We start from the raw sequence: 21,977 nt of genomic DNA on the forward strand, positions 1-21,977 counted from the left end.
AACACCCTCTTTAGGATGATGCAGGCACCAGGCACACACATGGTGTGCAGTTATACATGAGCACAAAGCACACACACATATAGTTAGTAAATAAAAATTTAAACAATGTGATATAAATAGAATCATTTGTGTGTAACATTTTTAATGGCACCTCTCACTCTGCTTAATGCCTTTAAGATGGTTCCAAGTTGTTACTTGAGTGGTTGTTGGTTGGTTGGTTGGTTGGTTGGTTGGTTTGTTTGTTTTGGTTAGAAACAGAGTTTTTCTGTTTAGCTCTGACTATCCTGGAACTCACTTTATAGACCAGGCTAGCTTTGAACTTAGAGATCCACCTGCCTCTGCCTCTTGGGTGCCACCACAAACCCTACTCTCAGCCAATATCAGTATTCTGTTCCTTCTCAGCTGTGCATAGCATTGCAGCATATAGACATACCACACTTTAACCATTCATTTGTTGGAGGATGAGATGTCCCACCCATCATTTCTCTTTCAGTCTCATTCTTGGTCTCTAACTGGACTTCAATCATACAAATATTGTCTCCCAATCTCTGCAGCTGTGTGGTTTTTTTTTTTTTCCTTAAGTCCATTTCCTGTTATTCAGACTGTGAGGATTCTGTCATTTCATGGATTCTACCTTCTTCCATCTCCTTTTTCAGGTACAGTTTTATTTTGTTAATTAAAAAAAATTAATGCACTATATTCTAATCATGGTTCCCCTCCCACAACTTCTCTCAGATCCTCTCTGCTTCCCCACCCATCCAACTCCACACCCTTTCTCAAAAAGTAAAAATAAAAAATAAAAAACAAACAAACAAAAACCTGCACCCCCCCCCAAAAAAACCCTCACAACAACATAAAAATGGAAACCAAAATATACAAGTAAAAGACCAACAAGTCGAAAGAGAAAAAACAAAAAACAAAAACAAAAACAAAAAAAAAAACAAACGCCTAAACAAAGCAAAATGAGACAAAACGTCTACAAAAATGCCACTGAGTTTTGTGTTGTCCCTCTCCTGCTGGGCATGGGGCTGTCCCTCGTGTGAATAATGTGTTCAGAGTCTCTATTGGGGAAGAATGATAGCTCCTATGTCAGCAGGTATCAATTGTAAATAGCTTCTTAGTTAGAGGTGGGATCCCATGTCCATTTTCCTCTCTCAGTGCTAGCGCCTCATCTAGCTTGAACCTGTGCGGGTTCTATGCATGCAGCCGCAGTCTCTATGAGTTCATTATGTGCATCAGCCCTGTTGTGTCTGGAGAACACCATTTCCTTAGAGTCAGCCATCCCTTCTGGCTCTTACAATCTTTCTGCTTCCTCTTCTGCATTGCTCCCCATCCCCGGTTTGCTGAAGTCAGCCCCTTTAGGGCTGAGTGTTCCAAAGTCTCTAACCCTCTGCACGTTGTCCAGCTATGAGTAGCTATGAGTATCCATCTAGTGCAAGAAGCCTCTATGATGATGGCAGAATGAGTCCCAGCCTGGAGTGGTCACTGGGGTCCCCAGCAGAAAATGTTTCTGAGGATTGTCAACTGACACAAGGGAACGGTGATGAACTAGCTAGAAAGGGAGGCTAAGAGAGTATCCGCAGAGCAGAGCTAAGCTGGATCCAGGTACAGTTTTTATAACTTCCATTTCTTTAATTTATTACTATTTCATGTGTGTGTGTGATGTGCACATGTGTGTGCGCGAGAACCTGTGTGTTTGCATATGAGAATGCACACACATGTGTACACATGCGCACATATGTGAATACAGAAGCACGGGTGGAGGTCAGAGGACCACCTGAGGCGTTGGTCTTTGCTTTCTACCTTGTCAGAGACAGGGTCTCTAGTTCTTCATCACTACATGCATCTACTAGGCTAGGTGGCCCACAAGCTTCCAGAGAGTTCTGTCTCCACCCCCACATCTCCCCGTAGGCATGCTGGGATTACAGATGTGTTACACACATCCTGAAGGTGGCCATCCAGCCCTCCTGCTTACAAGAGCAAGAACCTTATTATCCACTTAGTAATCTTCTCTGGCCTGTTAGCTTCTATTTCTTGCCTACGACTTTATCTATTTTTACAATGTGTTTCAAGAGAATGTCTAATTGCTTATTGAAGCATTTTTAGGATGGCTACTTGAAAAGCCTTCCAGATAATTCCAACACCTGACTTAACTGTATGTTAGCATCAGCTGAGTTTCTCTTCACGGTCAAGCTGCAACTTTCCCAGTTTGGGAAACTGATGGGTGCTTGTTGTTGTTGTTGCTGCTGCTGCTGCTGTTGTGTCTGAGACCTGTTTTCTATTACATTAAGATGCAGGGCGTGCTGGGAAGTGGTTTTATTTCAGCAGCCAGTCCCCATGAGCCTGAGCAGGCAGGTTCCAGCCTGTATGGTGGGCCGCGGCTCTGTGAGAATCTCATTTCTGGAGGCTTTTCCTGCACTGCTTTTGTCTGTGTGGTTTATCTGGTTCTTCTGGTATTACTGCTGGGGCCTGAGGGCCAAGTGAATCAGCCAGTTCTCCAGGAGGTGGAGGAATGTTCCAGCCAGTTGAGTTGAAGGGACTTCAAGTGTAAGAAACAAACCCCCACTCTCCAACCACGAGCTCAAGAGGCTAGCGAAAGGGAAAACAGTTCATTCAACTCTGAAAAAAAGGGACAGCAGCCTAGAGAAAAGGCAAAATCAGCTTTGAAAGCCCCTTACTGAGAAACCCCTGCCCCTTTTCCCCATGGGCTGGCTTCCCACAGAGTTACAATCTGAGTTCTTTTAGCATACCCAACCCTTCCCCAAGTCCTCATTCTATTGGTTAAGGATGCAAAGCTTTATCTAATGAATGTCCCCGAGGCTTGAGACTGCTCCCTTTAAGAGAGTAGGCTCTTGTCACCTAACAGACTGCCTGCAATTTTCCATCTCTCAGAGTTCTGGAACAATAAGCTTCCAGGCACTTTCGAGGGAAGTGTAAGAGGAGAGAGCCTCCTGCTTATCTGTGTTTCTTTAATGAGTCCTAAGCACACTTCACACTTACAATGGACCGTGCTGATTTGCTTTTTGTACAGGCCGGGCCATTATGTGTGTGTAGGCCTGGGGTGGGGTGCACTTTGGTGATGTCACCCGGTGATAGCAATGTGGAGATAGGGCTTGAACCTCAGGGAAAGGAAATTCCCCAGTCTAGTCTGCTGTCACTGCTCTTACCAGAAGGAAATGCAAGGCTCACCTGGAATTCCCAACAGCTATGCTGACCTATCGTGACAGGAACGCACTTGAAGGTCCATCCGTGGAGGTCAACTTGAGAGCAATACCTAGGGAAATATACCCAGGGAGCACACTCAGAGAGGGGGCACACACCCTGGAGAAGGCCCAGCCCACTTGACCCACCTCCCTTTGCTGTTTTCCCAAGCCCCACGTTTCAGATCAACTTCAGCATCCCTCCTAACTTCTATCAGCCTCCTGTGCTGCCTCTGATGCCAAACAACACTTGGCAAAGGACAACAGACTTAGTCTAAACCCCCTCATCCAGAGTAAGACCACTGCTTTGTCTGTGCCAACCTGTTTCCACCTGCCTAAGAGTCAATCCATTGTGATGGAGAGAAACCCTGACTCAACCTCGCCCAGGGAGCCTCCCCATCCAATAATTGCCGAGGCTTTCTTTTGTGTCTTTAGCTTTTGTTTATGAAAAGTTAAACTGACACAGATGTGGAGCAGGTGGTATCACAATGGGCTTTGCTCTCTCCTGGTCCAGCCCCACCCCCACCCCAACCACAGCCAGAAGCCCATCAGATTTCCCACAGCCCCAGGCCTCAGGAAGATTTGTAGCAAGCTGTAGATGTCGTAGATGTCTATCTCGAAGAGTCATCAGACAACCGCCCACGTCTTTGGACAGTCTGGTGTCTGTTTGCATGGCTCGAGGGCATTTGTGGTCTTTGAAATTTCTAGACTTAGGGAATCTTACAGGACCTTGTGTGATGCAATGGGAAGCAATCTGGCATAGTGAGGCTCTGGACCTGCAAGAGATGTGCACAGGGTACAGGCAGTGGGTCTGAGACTCCAGGGACAACCCAGATTCGACTATCATGGGGATAACTTGGCCCATGTACCTATAGCATCCATCCTGTCTTAACATAGATCTCTGAGTTCTGCATCCCCATTTGGGATACGGTAGCCTATAGGCCCTATCTCGGCACCAAAGACTCCAGGAATGGCCTGGAGTGCCTGCTAGATCCTTCCCTCCCAACCGAGGGACCATGTGCATAATCTTCAAGACTTTCCTCAGTGATGGACTATGTAACTGTAAGCTAAAGTAAAGCCATTCCTCCCTCGGTTGCTTTTAGACCTGGTGTTCTATCGCAGCAATGAGAACCTAAGTAAGGCACTAGGGTTCATACATGCTAGACAAGTATTGAACAGCTGAGCTACCCACAGCTTCCATGATCTGAGTCCAGGACTGTGCTTGGACCCTCTAGCCTAGCTGGGAAGGTGGAAGAAATATACAGAACTCCAGTCAATCAAAAGCTATTCTGGGGCGGGGCCATGCATCCACCTGGAGGCCTCCACGGCATCTGTAGGCCCTTGAGCTCCTATCAGCTTAACCTGAAGCTCTGTAGCCTAACCAGTGAACTCAGTCCCAAGCTCTTACATCCATCAGGGAAGAGGAGATAAAGATGGCCCCACCCACAACACAGCCCAGGACAGCACTGGCCGTGCAGCCTGTAAGGACTAAACACAGCGGCCTGTCTCCTATCAAAGGGCCAGCAATTGTCTCACAAGATACATAGAGCTCTTAGCTGAGTGACTACCTCAGACTGGACAGGTCTAAGCACTCATCCCTATTGCTGAAAGAGAGCCAGCCTACGCCCTGCCACTCGTTTAGGAGCTGGCCTCTTCTTGGTAGCCCCTGCAGGGGAGGCCACTGCTACAAGAATCTGTTAAGCGCTCAGTCCTTTGGCCGGTGGGTGGGCAGTGCTCTGTTTCCTGAGTCTTGTGGGATTATGTACGGTCACCCTACGTGCCTGATACTTTTCTCTTAGACTCAGAGTAGGTTGCCAGCCTTGCCCTCCACTCCAAACTACTATGCACCCCTGGACCATGCCCCTTCATCTGAAATCCTCTCGTTAGGGGAGAACAAGGGACAGAAATGGGTGGTAAGAATGTTGCTACTTGGAGTGCTAGAGAGATCACTTAGTAGACACTTGTCACCCAAGAATGAGGAGGGCCCAAGTTCAATCTTTAGCAATCCCACAAGAAGCCCAGCGTGGTGCATACATTTTTAAATCTGGCCCAGGGTGGAGCTAAGCAGATCCTCCCCTGGTCATCCAGCCTAGCTCCATCAGCAAGCCCCGGGTATGGTAAAAGACAGTGCCTCAAAAAACACAATAGATGTCTTTGGGGGAACAATCCTGCAGCCTGACTTCTGGCTTTCCTGTGCGTGCGCACACATGTGCACATAAGTGTAAATGCACCCCTTCCCACAGCCAAGATCTTGCTGGCAAAGACTCTCTCGGAAACATTGGCCCCTCTCCTTAAATCACCCCCAGAATTCTGCCCTAAGAAAGCACCTCCCACCTAGCTCTGTCCCAGCTGGCATTAGCCTATCAGGAAAGCAACTATTGATGTCAGCAGAGATGAGCAGTTAAAAAGAGTGGATAAGGGAGGGGCTCTGCTATTGTCCAGCTAGGGCAGCTCCCACCACAGGAGAGATACACATGTCACAGGTGAAGGAGGAGTCGAGAGACAAAGGAGGTGAGCTGCTAGCAGCCACTTGGTGGATGGAGACTCATTTGAGAAGCTGAACGCTAACACCCTCACCAGGTTTCATGTGGCATAGGACCAGGGCAGAGGTCGCCTTCATTGCCTATCCAGGCGAGGTACCAATAGAACAAGACCATCTCAGTCTAGATTGTCTCAGCCTGTTGGGGTCAATCCTCCACTGACTCATGGATGCTCCCCAGTGGCATAGATAGCCCCATGCATTTTTCCTAGACCTCCCACTATCCTCTTCCATGACTCCCCCTACCCCAGCTGGGTCAGGGCTCCTTCTGGAAAAAGAAAAGCCATGGCAGGAAGCTGGTAGGAGGCCTCCCACTCTCTCTCTCTTTCTCTCTCTCTCTCTCTCTCTCTCTCTCTCTCTCTCTCTCTCTCTCTGGAGGCAGGTCCTGGCAGATGTTCCAAGCAGAAAGGACCAGCCAGGGGTCTAGGGCCATGGCTTAGCAGATAAAGCACTGCTGTACAAATATGAGGGCCAGAGTTTGGATCCCCTGAGTCCAAATAAAAACCAGGCGGGTGTGGTGGACTGCCTGTAATCACGGTCCTGGGATGCAGATAAAGGAGATGCCCAGAACCAGGGATTGTTAGCCGGGTTAGCAAAAGTCCAGGAACAGCAGAGACTCAGTAAATAAAACAGACATCAAGGAAGATACACAAGTTGTCATCCCCTGACCTTCACATACAAACATATGCATGCTCACTTACACACATATGTGGATAATACACACACACATACAACACTCACACATACATGCAAGCGAATGCACCCATGCACAGACAGGCAAAACCCTTCTGGGTAACAGTATGTCTGCCCATGTTCCATCAAGCTATAGGAATCTGCCTTGCCCAGCCTGCCACTGTGGGACCACCAGGTAAGTCTCAGAGATGTGCCCTGGGAAGGGCAAGAGAAAGAGGGGCCTGAAATGAAGTGGCCACGGCTGGAAACAGAGCCAGTCAGGAAGGACTGTAGTCCTCTTACACAGCAGGCAGTCTCTGGGCAGGGAAGATGAGCGACTTCTTGGGGGTGGCCTCCAGCATGGAGGAGACTCTTGAGACTCTCCGGTAAAGGAAGGGACAGTCCCAGGAGCTCTGGTGGCCACAATTAGGTCTGAGTTCTTCAATCCCTTGGTAGTGGAGTCTTTTTAGAGAACAACTAAATCGCCTATGTTCTCCTTGGCAGGCCTTTGCAGGAGGGTATTACAAAGTTCTGGAGTAGGGGGTCCACCTGGCCACAGCACAATTCTGTCACGGGAGGGAAGGGAATAGGAGAAAAGGCTGTTTGGTAGAAGGTGCTGGGGACTCCAAGAAAGTACCCTTCAGACAACAGACAGTCCATGGAGCAGACGCGGTCTACGGGAACTGGTGGGCTCAGGTCCACGAGAGTGGCCCAGCTCGGCTCCCCTGGTCCCCACAGTAGCAGCTCTGGACTCAGTCCATTAGCCATGGCTTCACCAAGTCACCTTTAAAAGTTTGTCCTTAAGCAAAACCTCTCTCTGCTCCCTGCCTGCAGCCCCAGGGGAGGCTCTAAAGGCAACGTGACTGCCCCTCCACTCCTTCAGAAACAATGGGCAGACAGCCGAAGGAGAACCAGCGAAGCAAGTGTGGAAAATCCCCCAATTTTACAATGTCAACTGCTGAATGAGGGAGAAGCCGGTGTCTGTGCCCCCGCGTGTCCGCCCGCGGGACTGCACGCCGGGGATAAGGGGGAGGAGGGAGGAATTGATCTCTTGGTTCTCAGACTATAAGGACACATGATGGGTAGGGAATTATGTTCGCTGGCTTAATCTTTTCTCCAAACAGAAGTATGGTAACACGTTTTCATTCACATCCTACCACTAGCCATCCTTTTCTTTTTCCTCCGTATTAGCTCAGAGCTCTGAAGTATGCAGTCTGAGGACAAAAGTAGGAACAAAGTAGATGCAAACCCCGAGGCTGGGTACTCCCTCCAGCAAACATTTATAGGGGTTTCTCCTTTTCATGTGCATTCCTAGGACTATGGAGGGAGCCTTGGCTACCAGGGAGAGAAAAGGAACAACAAATAGAACCCGCACGAGTCCCGGTGACAGACAAGCCTCATCGACCTCACGGGCAATCCACAGCAAACCCTTGGTGTCACATTTCTGCCAGTTTTTCAGGGGAAAGAGCCTGGTGAAGACTGGCTAGTCGGGCTACAAAGCCTCACTCCTTGACCTAAGACGGGGGATTTGACTTCCGGGTAGTTCCCACTCACCAATTGCCTCCTCCGGAGTATCAAGTTGCACCTGCTGGGCTTCTTATAAATAGGGAGAGTAGGCAAAACCTTCTCTGTGAGAATTTAGGAAAGAGAGGGGCTTCCTGGCTGAGGAGGGGGCTCTTCAACCGTTCTGGCAAGAATGAAGTTTGAGGAAGCAGCTTCTCTTGATGAGATGTCAATCCCTGAGCCAGTGTGCTATGGCTACCTCTGCAGTTTGTCACAGGGACAACCACCCACTGGGTACCTATGCCAGACTCTTCTGCTCTTGTCAGACTTCCGTTTTCCCTTAGGGGCAGCCAAGCATAGGTGGGTCTCTTGGCAGTAAAGCCTAGTGCACTGACCCTCCGCTTTTTCCTCTGGCCCCGGGGGAACAGAGATGAACACAGGCTGGACGCCACACGGCCAGGGAACAGAGTGAGAGAATTTGTCTAGCTCTGGAGAGCTCTAGACCTTCGTTTTCACTTTTGTGGAACGATTGTTTTAGCTCGTTCTTGCAAGGCTTGCTAGTGGGATTGGAAATAACATAACTGCTATGTCTAGTACTGGAACAACTCTGTTTGGGATTGACCTCTTGGTAGATCCTTAGCATCTGAGCAGAACCATCAGATGGGTTAGCTGGCAGCAATGCTGTGTAAATCTGGATTGCTGTCATCCAAATCCCATGCTGGAATGCCGCCCTGGTCAACTTCTAAAGGGAGCGCCCTCAGCACACTGCTGTGTCGCCATACCTAACCAGAATAAATCATTACCAAACAGACTGCCCTTGGGTTTCTCTGGGCCAGGGGCAAAAGGCCCTGGGTGTCACCAAGGACACCTGTTGCCCTGGTTCTAGGTCATTATGTAGTGTGTTCAGGGCCATGTGGCGGTCTGACCATAGTGGTAACTTCTGCAATCTGCCTGCAAAACATGTCCTCTCTCTCTCTCTCTCTCTCTCTCTCTCTCTCTGTGTGTGTGTGTGTGTGTGTGTGTGTGTGTGTGTGTGTGTAGGACAGAGGACAATGGACAACCTTGGATATTGGATATTGTCCTTTGAGAGGTACACCTTAGTTTCTGAGACAGTGTCTCACATTAACCTGCTGCCTTATAGGCTAGACTGGCTGGCTTGCAAGCCCCAGGGATCTGCCTATCTCTTCTTCCCCAGCAGTCCTGGGCTTGCAAACACAGGCCAAGTATCCCTGGCATTTTATACCTGGGTTCTGGGTACCGAACCCAGGTCCTGAGTCATGCACAGCAAGCACTTTACCAGCTGAGCCCAGTTTCTTCACATTCCTGACAAGTTGGATATAAGTGTGTCTGCATTCTCTCCTGATCTCACCGTTTGGGAGGGCTTTCCTCTTAGCTCTTATTTGTGTGTGTATGTGGGGTGGGGTGGGGGTTCAAGACAGGGTTTCTCTGTGTAGCCCTGACTGTCCTGGAACTCTCTCTGTACACCAGGCTGGCCTCGAACTTAAGAAATCCGCCTGCCTCTGCCTCCCAAGTGCTGGAATTACAGGCATGCACCACCACTGCCCAGCTGCTCTTTTTTTTCAAGTCTTTTTTTTTTTTTTTTAACTTGCAGTCAATGCTTTGGACCACTATTGCCACCCCCTCCCCTTCTCTCCACTTTTTGACCCACCCCTTAGCAGGACAGATCCAGGGCACTACCCAGGGGTACTTGCTGTGGGCACCTGAGCCTGGCCTGGCAGTGGGAGCACCTCCCAGAGGCCACTCTGGCCTGAATCCAAACACCCAAGCCCCTCCCAGCTACCCTAGGCTGTGGAACTCTGCACAGGTCATTTCACTCCCCACCTCCAGTTGTTCTGGCCGCCTAAGTATAGCTAGGGGCCCAGTACAGAGTACAACATGGGCGACGGGACCTTCCACATGTTATAGGCTGCATAGATTACTACTAGAGCCTCCAACTTGCAGCCTAGGGCCCAGGCGACCCTCCACTACAGGCAGAGCACCAATCAAGGCTGCAGATACTGCTGCCAATGTAAAAAAAAAAAAAATCACGAAGGTTGGAATTTTAATTTTTTTCTAATGTTGGTTCACTATTTTGTTTGTTTGTTTGTTTGTTTGAGTATGACCAGGATCAAAACAGGGCACACTGGGCGAGAGGGACAAATAAAGCTTGTCCTCTGGTCTCTGCACACATTTCGGTTTATCTTCAACTGAGGGCTTTGGGTCATTGTCCCAGTGCCTCCAGGGGACTGGTGATATCCACGTAAGAGCCGGATCCATGCCCTTAACGTCTCTCTTCCTTCCCCACCCTTACTGGTAGTCCTAAACCACCTGGTGGTCCCGACTCCCAGCGCTCTCGAACTTGGAACTTCCTATCCTTCAATGTGAAGGTCAAAGCCTCCGTATTCCCGTGGGAGACAGAGAGCGCAGGTAACACAAACTACCATAACCAGAGAAGGTGAAAAAACTCGGGCTCCCAAACCCAGGACCAATGCCCAAAAGAGCCACCCACTCGTAGGCTCGGGACAACCCAGTCGCCACCCACAGGTCTGCGAGCTGGATCCAATGCCCTTTCCGTAGCGACCGGCGTTGACAGTGTGAGAGACACGCGACCCGTCGCCCAGCTCTGGCCTGTGCCTGGGCCTCCTCCGGCCCCGCCCCTCCCCCAGGGCGCTCCAGAGGCGGAGCGGAGGATCGGAGCGGGCGGCGACAGCAAGAGGCGCCGCGAGGGCGGGCCAGGGGCGGGCCGGGGCGGAGCCGCGACGAACTGCGGAGACGCGGCGGCGCACGGGGCGGTGCAGAGCGTTCTCGGCGCTGAGCTTTGCGGGCGGGTGCGGGCGCGCGCGGCTGCGGGGCGCTGTGGCGGGGGCCGGGCTGTACGCTAGCCGAGCCGGGATCGGGGCGGGGAGCAGCCACGGCGCCGCCGAGGCCCGGGGCCCGCGACGCTGCGCACAGCCTGGGCGCCGAGTAGCCGGGCCGGGCCGGAGCGCGGGCGGCGGTGGCGGCGGCGGTGGCGGAGCAGCTGCGCCCCCCGCCCTCCCAGGCCCGGCGCCCGGGCCGCTGGCGATGGTGACACATGCGGCGGCGGCGCGCCGGCGGCAGGACCATGGTTGAGCGCGCCAGCAAGTTCGTGCTGGTGGTGGCGGGCTCGGCGTGCTTCATGCTCATCCTTTACCAGTACGCGGGCCCGGGGCTGAGTCTGGGCGCGCCCGGTGGCCGCGTGCCCCCCGACGACCTGGATCTCTTCCCCACGCCGGACCCACATTACGAGAAAAAGTACTACTTCCCGGTGCGCGAGCTGGAGCGCTCGCTGCGCTTCGACATGAAGGGCGACGACGTGATCGTCTTCCTGCACATCCAGAAGACCGGCGGCACCACCTTCGGCCGCCACCTAGTGCAGAACGTGCGCCTCGAGGTGCCCTGCGACTGTCGCCCGGGCCAGAAGAAGTGCACCTGCTATCGGCCCAATCGCCGCGAGACCTGGCTCTTCTCTCGCTTCTCCACGGGCTGGAGCTGCGGGCTGCACGCTGACTGGACCGAACTCACCAACTGTGTGCCCGGTGTGCTAGACCGCCGCGACCCAGCAGGTCTGCGTTCGCCCAGGTGAGCGCCCGCTGCGGGAAAGTGTGATGGCGGGGGGGGGGGGGGGTACCCCTAAGCCCCGGGCCAGATCTGCCCTCTCCTCTCTTGGGGCCCCTTCCAGTCTGCGGGATCCCAGGATTCCCATCTCATCCTTCCCTACACCTGCCACTCCTGACCTCTGATCCCTCTTTTCACCCTCTGTTCCGTGCCTCTCCTCGCCACTGGCCTGTCTGCGCAGTGCCCAGACTTCCTCCTGGGTCACTGCCCGCTGCTCTCTGTCCACCCTACCTGCTATGCACTGCGGGCTAGCCTGAGAGATAAACCTCGGGGACTAGAGGTCCAGGCTTGGCTCTAGAGGCAGAAAAACAGGTGTGTCTCTGTGTGCATGTGTAGCCCGTACCCGTCTAGTACTAAAAGTGGAGCAAGAGAAATGCGGTTCCTCTTCCTGTGCACCTGTGGTATCTCCAGGCCCTCCGGTGCCTGCCAGCCTGGGGAGGAGCTGCCAGGAAAGGGGTGGGCTCTGCCTGCCGGTGTGTGCAGGTAGAACAAAGGCCCGTGTGACCCAGACTGAAGTCGGAGAGAAGGCAGCACTACCTGGCCTCCCCAGCCACAGAAGTGGAACAAAAGCCTCCAGTTGAGGACTGACTTCCCTAGAAATCTATCCACCGGCCAGGTTAGGGATAGCTGAGACCGTCAAAGCTACTTGTAAAGCCAGGGACCTCCCAGCAAGGCCCATCACTCTCCTCCTTGTCTGGGGATGTGAGTGAGGGCCAGCCCCTCTGAAAGCACTTTGTAAAGTTGAGATTGTAGCCCTGTTTCTGTTGGTGCCCAGTGATCCTCCTGGGATTACCTTCTTCCTAACCCGCCCCACCCCACCCCAGGAATTAGGGCTTCTAGCCTGCCTTTGTTTCTCTTCCATATTTGCTGTAGGACTGAACTTACAGAGGAGCTAGGAAGTGGGTGTGGACAAATTTTAACTGAAGTCGCTATTTTCCTTGGTACACTTGGGGCAGGAAGGTGCTGGCTCTCCTGTGGGGTTGGGACTCTAGGGTCCAACCAACCTGGAGCTGTTTGCATGCTTTACAGGCTGCTAGAGTTGAGTGGTAGATACACACACTGCACCCCACGCCTAGCAGTGCTCAAGCCAAGTGGAGGTATTCCATGGCCCTAACCTGGACCCAGAGTCTCCTTTCCAGGCCCTCGAAACTGCTTCCTGTCCACATAAGCTCTGCCGTACACACGTACATGTTTCAGTTCCAGGACCCATCCCAATAGTTCAGCCATGCTATGCTTGAGTCCAGGTCTGGCCATAGCAGCTGTCCACTGATCCACCAGTCAAGGCTGTGGGTGCCCATTGCTGGGCACACGCCAGCAGGCCCAGGGAAGTCCTCTCTGTCAGCAGGACGTGGGGCTTGAAACAGTGGACATGCTAATCATAGGAGGTCTAGGCAAACTGCATGCATGCTGCTCTTAGAGCTGTAGAGAGGCCAGAGCTTCGGGGTGAGCCTACCCCTCACGGACCACACTGCCCACAGATTGTAACAGAGTGAAGGACCACAGTGCCCCTTGACTAGAAGTTTATCAGAGGCTCATGATGGAAGGAACAGGGAGGTGCATGGCCCCAGATGCTGTTCACAGGCCTTGACTGCCTGCAGAGGGTGTAAGGGCCAGGGATGAAGAATGCAGGGTGGTCTACTGATTCCCCCCTCCTTGGGGGAGGGGAGGGCGGGACTTGCTGACTCAGCAACAATGGGCAATGTGGGGAGGGGCCCCCAGGGCTCGTGGTTCCAAAGCTTGTAACTGTGCCACCCAATAGGTGACACTGGGTTTCTCTTCATAGTGCTCCATTTGTTTAAGGCACTAGGTAAATGACTTCCCCTCCCCCGCCACCTCTGGCCCCCCAAACTAATCTAAGAGACTTTTATGTATTGAACTCCTGGCTGCCCCTGAGTTCCCCAGCTGACTCCCATCTGCCCAGGGACCCTGTCACTGTCAGGGTTGACTGCCTGATGGCTGGTGTTAAGTGGCACTCACTGTTACCCTTTAAGGCCCGATCCCCCCCCCCCAAGACTCCTTGCAAACTAGGGTGGGCCTTCTCTTCCTCTTTTCTCTGCCCTCAGGGTTATGGTAGAGCTTGAACAAATTACTTTACCCAGCTCCCAACCTCCTCATGGCACATCTGCCTGGGGCTGCTCTGAACTGGGGACACATCTGGGTGACTCATGAGGCCGGGCAGGTCCTCCACTCCTTCCTAGGTTTATAACTTACAAAATCGATTGGTACTTCCTGCTTCGGTAGGGGAACAGGTGTGAGCAATGCATTGGAGGTCTCTGTGGCCTCTGCCTACTACGGACGTCTCACATCTGTTAGCAAAAGCCTGCGTGCTTACAAGACCAGTCTGGAGAGACAGAAGGCTTGCTGGCTAGCCTTGGACATATGGAACTGCAGGGGATGAGTGTTACCAAGGACCATTGGCACCTGGGCCAGCTCTAGTCTGACAGTGTGACTATCTGGCTCAGAGAACTCTAACCCTGATGGACATAGCATGCCCCAGGGGTCTGGTGAAGCCCAGTTGGTGGCTCTGGGCTCAGTTTGGTGACATCATTAACAGATAGGGGTGGGAGGTTTGAATGCCACTCAGGGGTGGTACCAGCAGTCCGGACCTACTGCGCCCTCCGGGGTCCAGTAGAGAGGAAGAGGAGGTGTCTTGCATTATGGTAAGAGACCTTGAGTCTCCCACACTCCCCCTTCTGTTGTAGTGATGGTTTTCTGTGACTGAGTAGGAAGAGGAGAATCCATATTCCTCTCCCATGGTTTTGCATATGTTGGCCATCATGAATAGCTCAATCTGTGGCGACTGCAGCCAGGCCCTCTATGTGCCCACTCTTCACTGCCGCGTGATAGAACGGGAGCTTTCTTCTTCACTTCTGTAGGAAGTGTCAAGTGGACACTCCTGTGTGCAAATATTTTACACAGCTTCCGTTTTCTTTGGAAATTCCTCTGAGGGGAATATCTGAATGCTTGGCAGCTCTGGTGAGTGTCCAGGTTAGTTTACTCTTGGGGACATCCTTGCTTCGTGCTTTCTAGCCAGTGCCATCAGAGTACCCTTCCCAGCTGCCACCTCCCTGGGATCATGACTGTGGTTTTAAAAAGTTTTCTTGGGCTAGGAATGCAGCCGAGTTGATTGAGTGCTGGTCCAGCATGCAGGAGGCCCTAAGTCCTATCCCCAAATACAAACCAGATATGGGGGTGTATTCCCTACAGAGAGTGGGAGCAGCCGGGTCAGAGGTCAGGGTCATCCTTGGCTATATAGTGAATTCCAGCCTGTGTTACATGAGACTGTGTCTCAAAAGCAGCAATAACAAAGTTTTTCTTTGCTTTTCCTTTAAAAGGTAGAACCCAACTCAGGAAACCACTTTTATTTTTTCAAAAGGAAGAAAATAACTATTATTACATTTTACTTATTTAGTGTGTGCACATGTGTGTGTGCATGCATGTATGTGTGTGCATGAGTGTGCGTGCACACGTGTGTGTGCTTGAGTGTGCATGTGCCCGCCATGGACATGTATCAGAGGTTAGAGAACAACTTCTGGAATTCAGTTATCTCCTTCCACCATGTGGGGTTAAGCGATCGGGTCTTAGGTTTTATGGCTGGCATCTTTTATCTACAGAACTGTTCTTCTTACTGGTTCCCGAGCATTTTCTGTTTGCTTGTTTTGTTGTCTTTAGTGAACAAAAAGTCCTTTGTGTGTGTGTAAACCCCTGCCCTGCTCATACCTTTGAGGTGGCACAGCCTTGTAGAGAACAGGGCAGTGTCCTGTCACCCCAGTTGCCTCCCCACCGGCTTAGGGATGTGTACAGCAAGGGTCAGAGGGCAGACTGAGGTGCTGGGGGTGGGGCAGCACTTGTCCAGAGCTCTTGGTGGTGATCTCAGTTGGCCCTGTGGCTTGCTGGCAGTTTTGTCCCCCATGTGATGATTTTGATGTTTGGCCCTTTAAGAGGTGGAGCCTAGGTGATTTGGTTATTTGAGGACACCTTCCTGAAAAAGGATAGGGAGATCCCTGCTAGTTCTTAAAAGTGAATCTGGGCCTTCCTATGGATGCTCTGTGGCTTCCTGCCAGCCCTGTAACTAACCTCTCTTGCCCACGAACCTACCATGATGTCATCTCTGCACAAGGCCCTCACTAAATCTGAGCTGCTGCTGACATCATGTCCTTGAACCTCTAAAACCCGAGTTAGTCAACTTTGCTTTGGAAAGCACCCAGCCCAGGGGATTTCATTACAGCAGTGGGACACAGTGGGAGAAGTCCTCAACACCCACATATAGCAGCCGTGGGAACACTGGCCCGTTTAAACTCATCAGAGTGTCAAGGCCTGGGGCAGCATTTGGATATCTGTCCATTCCCCAGCCCTGTGCTTCTGCTGCCTCCTGCAGCCACAGAATCAGGCTGTATTGGCTTCCTATACCTAGACAGAAATGTACAATTGTGCTTGAAACTTGAGCCATCTATCTGGCTTACTAGAAACCACCCGACAGCCTTTGCCCCTTTGCTGCAGGGCAGGAATCAAGCCACGTCCTCTTGGCTCTAAAAAGGGAACACCGGTGAGGTCTGCTGATGGCTGCGGTGGCACATGGCATCTTCCAGTAACCTCCCCTGCATGACTGGATTGTTCCCCGGTGACTCCTTAGTGCCTGGGTACCCACGCCACCAGTATCCTGGGAAAGGTGGATGGGTAAGAGACAATGTTGTGAGACCATGGCCAACCTGTCTCCGTCTGCTTGGCGCTCTACACACTTGAGTGGGGAAGCTGGAAGCCTGTCTACACTTCCTCTGCTGTCCCTAGTGCAAAGGACTTGAGAGATGTTTCCAGAGCAGACGTGAAGCCACAGATAGTGTTGGAAGGGACTGTCATCAGGGCTCCCCACTCACCTAGTGGGTTTCTTTTTTCTTTTTTTTTTTTTTTTTTGGTTTTTTGAGACAGGGTTTCTCTGTATAGCCCTGGCTGTCCTGGAACTCACTCTGTAGACCAGGCTGGCCTCGAACTCAGAAATCTGCCTGCCTCTGCCTCCCGAGTGCTGGGATTAAAGGTGTGTGCCACCACACCCGGCACCTAGTGGGTTTCAAAAGCACAAGAGACCATGCTTTGGAGAGCAGTTAGAGAGGGGCTGGTCAGTCCATCAGGCCAGACTCCAAACTGAAGCTTTGAACATTCCCACCAGGCTCTTTCTACCCAGTGAATAACCTGTATGCCCTAGGGGCAGGTACCGCTCCCCCTCCCCCACCTTCAGGGTCTATCAGCAAGGTCATACAACTCTCCTGTAAGTGATGTGGGCAGCGGCCTCTCCTATGTGTAGGGTTTTGCCCTCTGGAACCAGGGAAGGTTCAGGCATGTTGCTGAAAGCTGGTGGCAGCAATGACTAGGGGGCCATAGAGGTACCTAGAGATAGCCTAAGTGGAGAGAGAGAGCCCAGGTGTTAGTGTCTCGTCTGCCTTAAAATTCAGGCAGGCCTGTCATTTGCTGGCTGTTGAACTTCTAATCTTGCGTGTCCCAGAATAAAATGCCCCTTCCTGCTTTAGTATTGTTCCAAGTCCCCTGAGTACAGGGTCTGTCACTTTGCAGAAACAGCTTGTATATTTCCACACAGAGAGAGCTAAAAGCCTGACCTCTGAGTGGAGAGAAAAAAACTCTCTAACGAGAGAGTTTCTGGACAGACGAGACTCTCCAGCTTCCAGATAGTTCCCACTGGAGACACAGTCTTGGTGGGAAGCTGGGGCCAGGCAAACCTGGCTTGGATAAGTCTTTTTCCCTCTACCACTGGCCTCTCTGAGGCCAAGCCCGGTCTGTGGACACTGGGGGCCTGGCTAGAGCTCACCCCTCTAGCAACCCTTTCCAGCGTTTAGTCTGCACACCTATTCATGCGTGAAACTTGTCACGTTGAGGAGGCTTCTCTACCCTCCATGACTGACCGGGGTTCTGCCCACCTTTTGGAGGCTCCACCCTACTCCCAGCTTTCCTGGGTTATTCATTCATTGACTGCGTTGCAGACTTTGGCCTGGGCAGTCTGTCACAAGAGACAAAACCAAAGTTCCAAGAATTATCAGATGTTCTATGCACACAGGGCTTAGGTACCAGAGGAGGGAACACACAGTAACCTGCCTGTCCATGCCCTAGCGGCATGTGTCATGTGAAGTTCCAAAGCTGGATCCTCAAAACTAGAGGGAGCCTCTTCTGTCTTGTGACCAGAGCCAGTGACTTTGGGATTCAGTAAACACATCTCCATTTTTGTGGTCAAGATGTCTATCTACCACTGGGGTCTAAAGAGGGACCAGTGACCTCTTGGTGCCTCCAGCTTGAGATTGTGCCCATGTCTAGTGGGAGCCATAGCCACTTACAACCCCTTGAGTTCCACAGTCTGCCAACCAGGAGGGCCCAGCTCCCCATCTGGAGAGCAGGCTGTCTGTGGCACCATGATGGGCATGGCTGAGCAGGGCCTTGCACATATGTATGGCGCTTTGGAGAGAAGCCATTCCCCACAGCCCTGCATCTGGCCCAGCTTTGAAGGCCGTGAGCCATGCAACTGCCTCTGTTTGTTTACATGGGGAATGTTAAAAGGCCCAGCAGCAGGGACATCAGAACAAATCAGTAGTTGTCTGGAAAGATAATAAATGGATGGATTCAACTGGGAATTAATGGTTTACAGAACTGTAAAGCACAGAGGTCAGTGGTCAAAGCCATCACCACCCCTGGTCATGAGCAGGCTCCTTCCTCTCATGGCCAGGCTACTCTCCAGCATAAGGTTCTCCACCACTCAGCCAGACCATTCTCCAGAAACTGTGCTTGCCATAGGGACGCTGCTATGCCTGCATCCGGAGACGGAACAGTGTGGGCTCCAGCTTGGCTGCTCCCTGCCTGGACCACTGAAAGCCTCCTTTTCTGTTTCCCTTACTCCCAGAGGAGTGGTGAGAGTCCCAGTGGGGCTCAGGTGATAAGCTCTATTCAGTCCTGTGGGGCAGGTAAGGACAGGAAGTACCGTGGCTGCCCTGACAGCAAGGAAGCCGGCTGGGGAGAGACAGGAGAGCAGGAGCCGGGTTGGCAGGCATCTGCAGGGCCATCCTGAGGCTACGGAGAGTAGGTGAGGGGCCCAAAGGTGTTGCAACCAAGTGCAGCCTCGGGTTTGCTTTTCATGGGCTTTGGAGCATCTGTAGAGATGTCTCCCCTTCTTTAGATGGTCACCTTGACTGTGCCTGCCACAGGGGTACAGACCAGGACCTCCACATTCAGTTCCCCCATGGGTTTATAATGAATCTTGCCACTTCTGGGAACAGAGAAAAAAGGGACCTCCAAAGCCAGCTCTTGACCTTACTCCATGAACTGGTGAGCTCTGAAGCCAGCAGTTAAAGCCTAGGGGGTGGGGGGTCCGTGTGAGTATTCCAAGTTGTCCTTGAACTGATGTGCCCTCTGAATGTTGAAAATAGAGACATACACTGCCATGCATGGCTTATTCAGTGGTGGGGATTGAACCCAGGCCTCTTGTCTCTGTGTAGACAAGTACTCTTGTCACCTGAGCTACATCCCTAGCCCAAATGTGGAGACAGGCATATAGAGCCTGTTGTCTATGGATATCCTCCCCTCTGCTCCTCTGAGATCCTTAACGGGCTTATAGGAACTGAGGGGGCACAAGGGGGGGCAGGATGGGCAAACATGCCATGGGGCATGCTCCTTGCAATGTGGCATTGGGTCAAGCTCAGGCTCTAATCACCCCACAGTGTACACTCCTACACAAGGGTACAGTGGAGGGGGGGGGAAATGTATGTCCACCGCTACCTCATTGTACACCTGAGTTAGAGCCTTTCTACATCTGCCCCAACCTGTTATCTGCCATTTCATGATTCTCCTATCTTCTTTTTACTACCTTAGCACCTAGGCTGCAGCTCTTTTAACCCATACACTAAGCTGGTTCAATGTTGTAAACTTTCTAGGCCCTGTATCCATTTGTACTTAGCTTCCTGAAACCCACCTTCTATGCTCAGCCTGTCTCTGTCCTTGCCGGTCCATGACACGCATATTTAATCCAGCCACCTCCCAGATCAGCCCCATGGCTGTCTAGACACAGCTGATGTTTTCTCTTTGTTCTGTAAGCAGCCTGGAGGGACCTTCATTCATGTTGCCTGCCACAGTGCAGCTTATTAAAACCGCACCTGTTCGCGGTCCTATAGACCTCATCCAGTCAGTCGGAGTTTCCCATTCTTAGCCCAGAACAGGCCCTGCAGACTAGGAGTGTACTTTATCTACTATGAAATAGGTGTGAGTGGCCTTGGGTCAACTGCAGAGATTTTCTTGTTTGTGCCTTTGGCCTTGGTCTTCCTCTGTGGCGTTGTTATCTTCTTCCTGGCTAGTAGGGTGTGTGTCTCTGTGTGTCTTAGGGCCAAGTTCCATGGGTGATCTGCCCAGCAGATGTCACCTCCCACATGCTCATCCTCTTTTAATGTGGCTCTAGGCTTATGCCTTACATAGGTACCTGCAGTAGCTAGAGTCCAAGCCAGCCCTCTGTCCGTTGGTGGGACCTTGCTGATGGAGGCAGTCTCAGTCATAGGCCTAGATAGCCAAGGGAGTGGACAGGTGGTGATCTTATTACTGTTTTCCCAGCATGTGAATACTCCAGGATTGCCTGCAAAGGTATTCAGCAGGGCCCAGATACACAAGCTGAGTCCAAAAAGGCCAGGTAAGCCAGCAGGGTCTACTGCTGCAGGCCCCATTTATCAGGGTTTCCGAAAGACTGAGTCGGAAGAAAGGGCCTTACAACTAAAACCAGAGCCTGGAGCTGCTGCTTGGAAACCCCAGGCTCCATCTCTATGTTAGGGAAGGTAGGCCTAAAAGACCCCTCCATATCACCCACAGCCTGACTAGGACACTGCTTGTCTGCATCTGGTACCTGGCCCCGCTCCCCTCCCCATCCATAGGCAGCACCATCTGCTGCAGCCACACCCAGGACTGACCCCTGCATGATCCTGCTTTGTGCACAAAGCTCCTGGCACTGCCCTCCCAGAAGAAGAGCTTATCATGGGGTGCCCACACATACACTGAGCCCTAGCCTCTGATGCCTCACTCTGCAAGCTTGGGACAAGAGATCCTGACAAAGCGGCCCCCCTGAGTCCCTTTCTGACTGAAAATTAGAACCCTTCAGGGCTTGTAGAGCCCAGGGGACAAATGTAGACAGTTGCTTCTAGCTCCTGGGCAGCAAAGGAGAACAATTCCCTCCAAGTCAGCACTTAAACTCCCATGTAAATATTTACCTCTCTGGAGCTTTGGTGTCCTTGGGAAACAGACTGGAGGCACTGAGTTTTGGTGTTGACATCACCATGGTGAGAGTTGAGATGGGTGTCCTTTCAAGCAGGGAGATTGGGGGTATATGAGCCTTCCTGAATCCTAGACCTCAGGAAAAGCTTTGACACAAGCACTACTGGAAATGGGGGACTTGGGGAAGGTACCAAAGAGGGACACTGTAGGGGAACCAAGGCAGAGAGGCTTTGCCCAGACAGATGGTGACTGTGACCCACAAAACCCCTCACTCGGTACTAGACTTACTTTTCCAGTCCTCATCACTAGGATCCGTATTCTGCAGACAGGAAACTGAGGAACAGAGAGCCTAAGTAAACTGCCACATAAGGTCACCCATTACAGAGCCGCAAGCTTATGGCTCCAAGGTCCCCTATATCCCTTACCCCTCTGCAATGACAGACAGCAAGGTAGCCTCACTACCAGGGGATCTAGGAGTGGCTCCTACCAGGGTCCCAGACTTACCATACTGTTTGTCTGTGATAGGGACAAATGTGGCCAATCACAGCAAGGTTCTCAGAGGCCTGGGATAGTGCAGAGGGCCTGGTTGGAGGTTCCCGACAGACTACCAGGTCCCCAAAGAGTCTGGCTCAATGACTGGTTGCTCCAGTTCATTAGATGTGACAATGGTGACTAACCAGAGATCAAAGTCAGGGATGGAGGGAGCAGATAGTCTTTCTAGTTATCTAGAGGCCTTTTAAACTATAATTTTAAAGATATATTCTTATGTTTTACTTATGTATATGATGTGTGTGTTTCTGTGTGTGTAAGCCAGGCATGTGTGGATGGGTTTGGAGGCCAGACCCCAGAGGAAGGCACTGGGTCCCCTGGATCTGGAGTTACATACAAGTGGTTATGAACCACCCATTGTGGGTACTAAGAATGAAACTCAGGTCCTCTGCAAGAGCAGAAAAGGGCCTTAACTCCTGAGCTCTCCCTAGCCTCTAATTTAATTTTGTAACCTAATTAGGTGCCGCATGTGGAGGTCAAAGGACAACTATCAGAAATGGTTCCCTCCTTCCACCATGTGGAGTCCAGAAAGCACACTCAGGTGGTCAGGCTCTGTGGAAAGTTTACCTGCTGAGTCACCTCGGTAGTCTGAATCTATTGGTGTCTGATGGAAAGAGAGGCCCTGCCCAGGCAGA

General features: G+C 51.8%; 1 protein-coding gene and 1 long non-coding RNA gene across 3 annotated transcripts in view; one reads left to right on the plus strand and one right to left on the minus strand.

Annotated features, from left to right (window-relative positions):
• Positions 1 to 1,056: 1,056 nt before the first annotated feature.
• Positions 1,057 to 8,573, minus strand: Gm39624. 2 transcript variants are annotated; one of them, XR_865341.2, is made up of 3 exons: positions 7,966 to 8,573; positions 3,190 to 3,274; positions 1,057 to 2,589 (listed from the first exon to the last, which is right to left on the minus strand). It is a non-coding gene; the product is annotated as a predicted gene, 39624 (long non-coding RNA). The 2 variants fall into 2 exon arrangements; XR_865340.2 differs by having other exon boundaries at positions 1,057 to 2,640.
• Positions 8,574 to 10,729: 2,156 nt separating this feature from the next.
• The window catches only part of Hs6st1 (heparan sulfate 6-O-sulfotransferase 1), a 38,047-nt gene continuing 26,799 nt past the window's right edge, over positions 10,730 to 21,977 (plus strand). The window contains exon 1 of the mRNA NM_015818.2: positions 10,730 to 11,514. Within this exon, the coding sequence (NP_056633.2) occupies positions 10,988 to 11,514 (527 nt within the window). The 5' untranslated portion in view covers positions 10,730 to 10,987. The remainder of the gene's footprint in view (positions 11,515 to 21,977) is intronic.

Source organism: Mus musculus, chromosome 1 (genome assembly GCF_000001635.26).
Source record: "Mus musculus strain C57BL/6J chromosome 1, GRCm38.p6 C57BL/6J".
In the NCBI taxonomy this organism is placed as follows: Eukaryota; Metazoa; Chordata; class Mammalia; order Rodentia; family Muridae; genus Mus; species Mus musculus.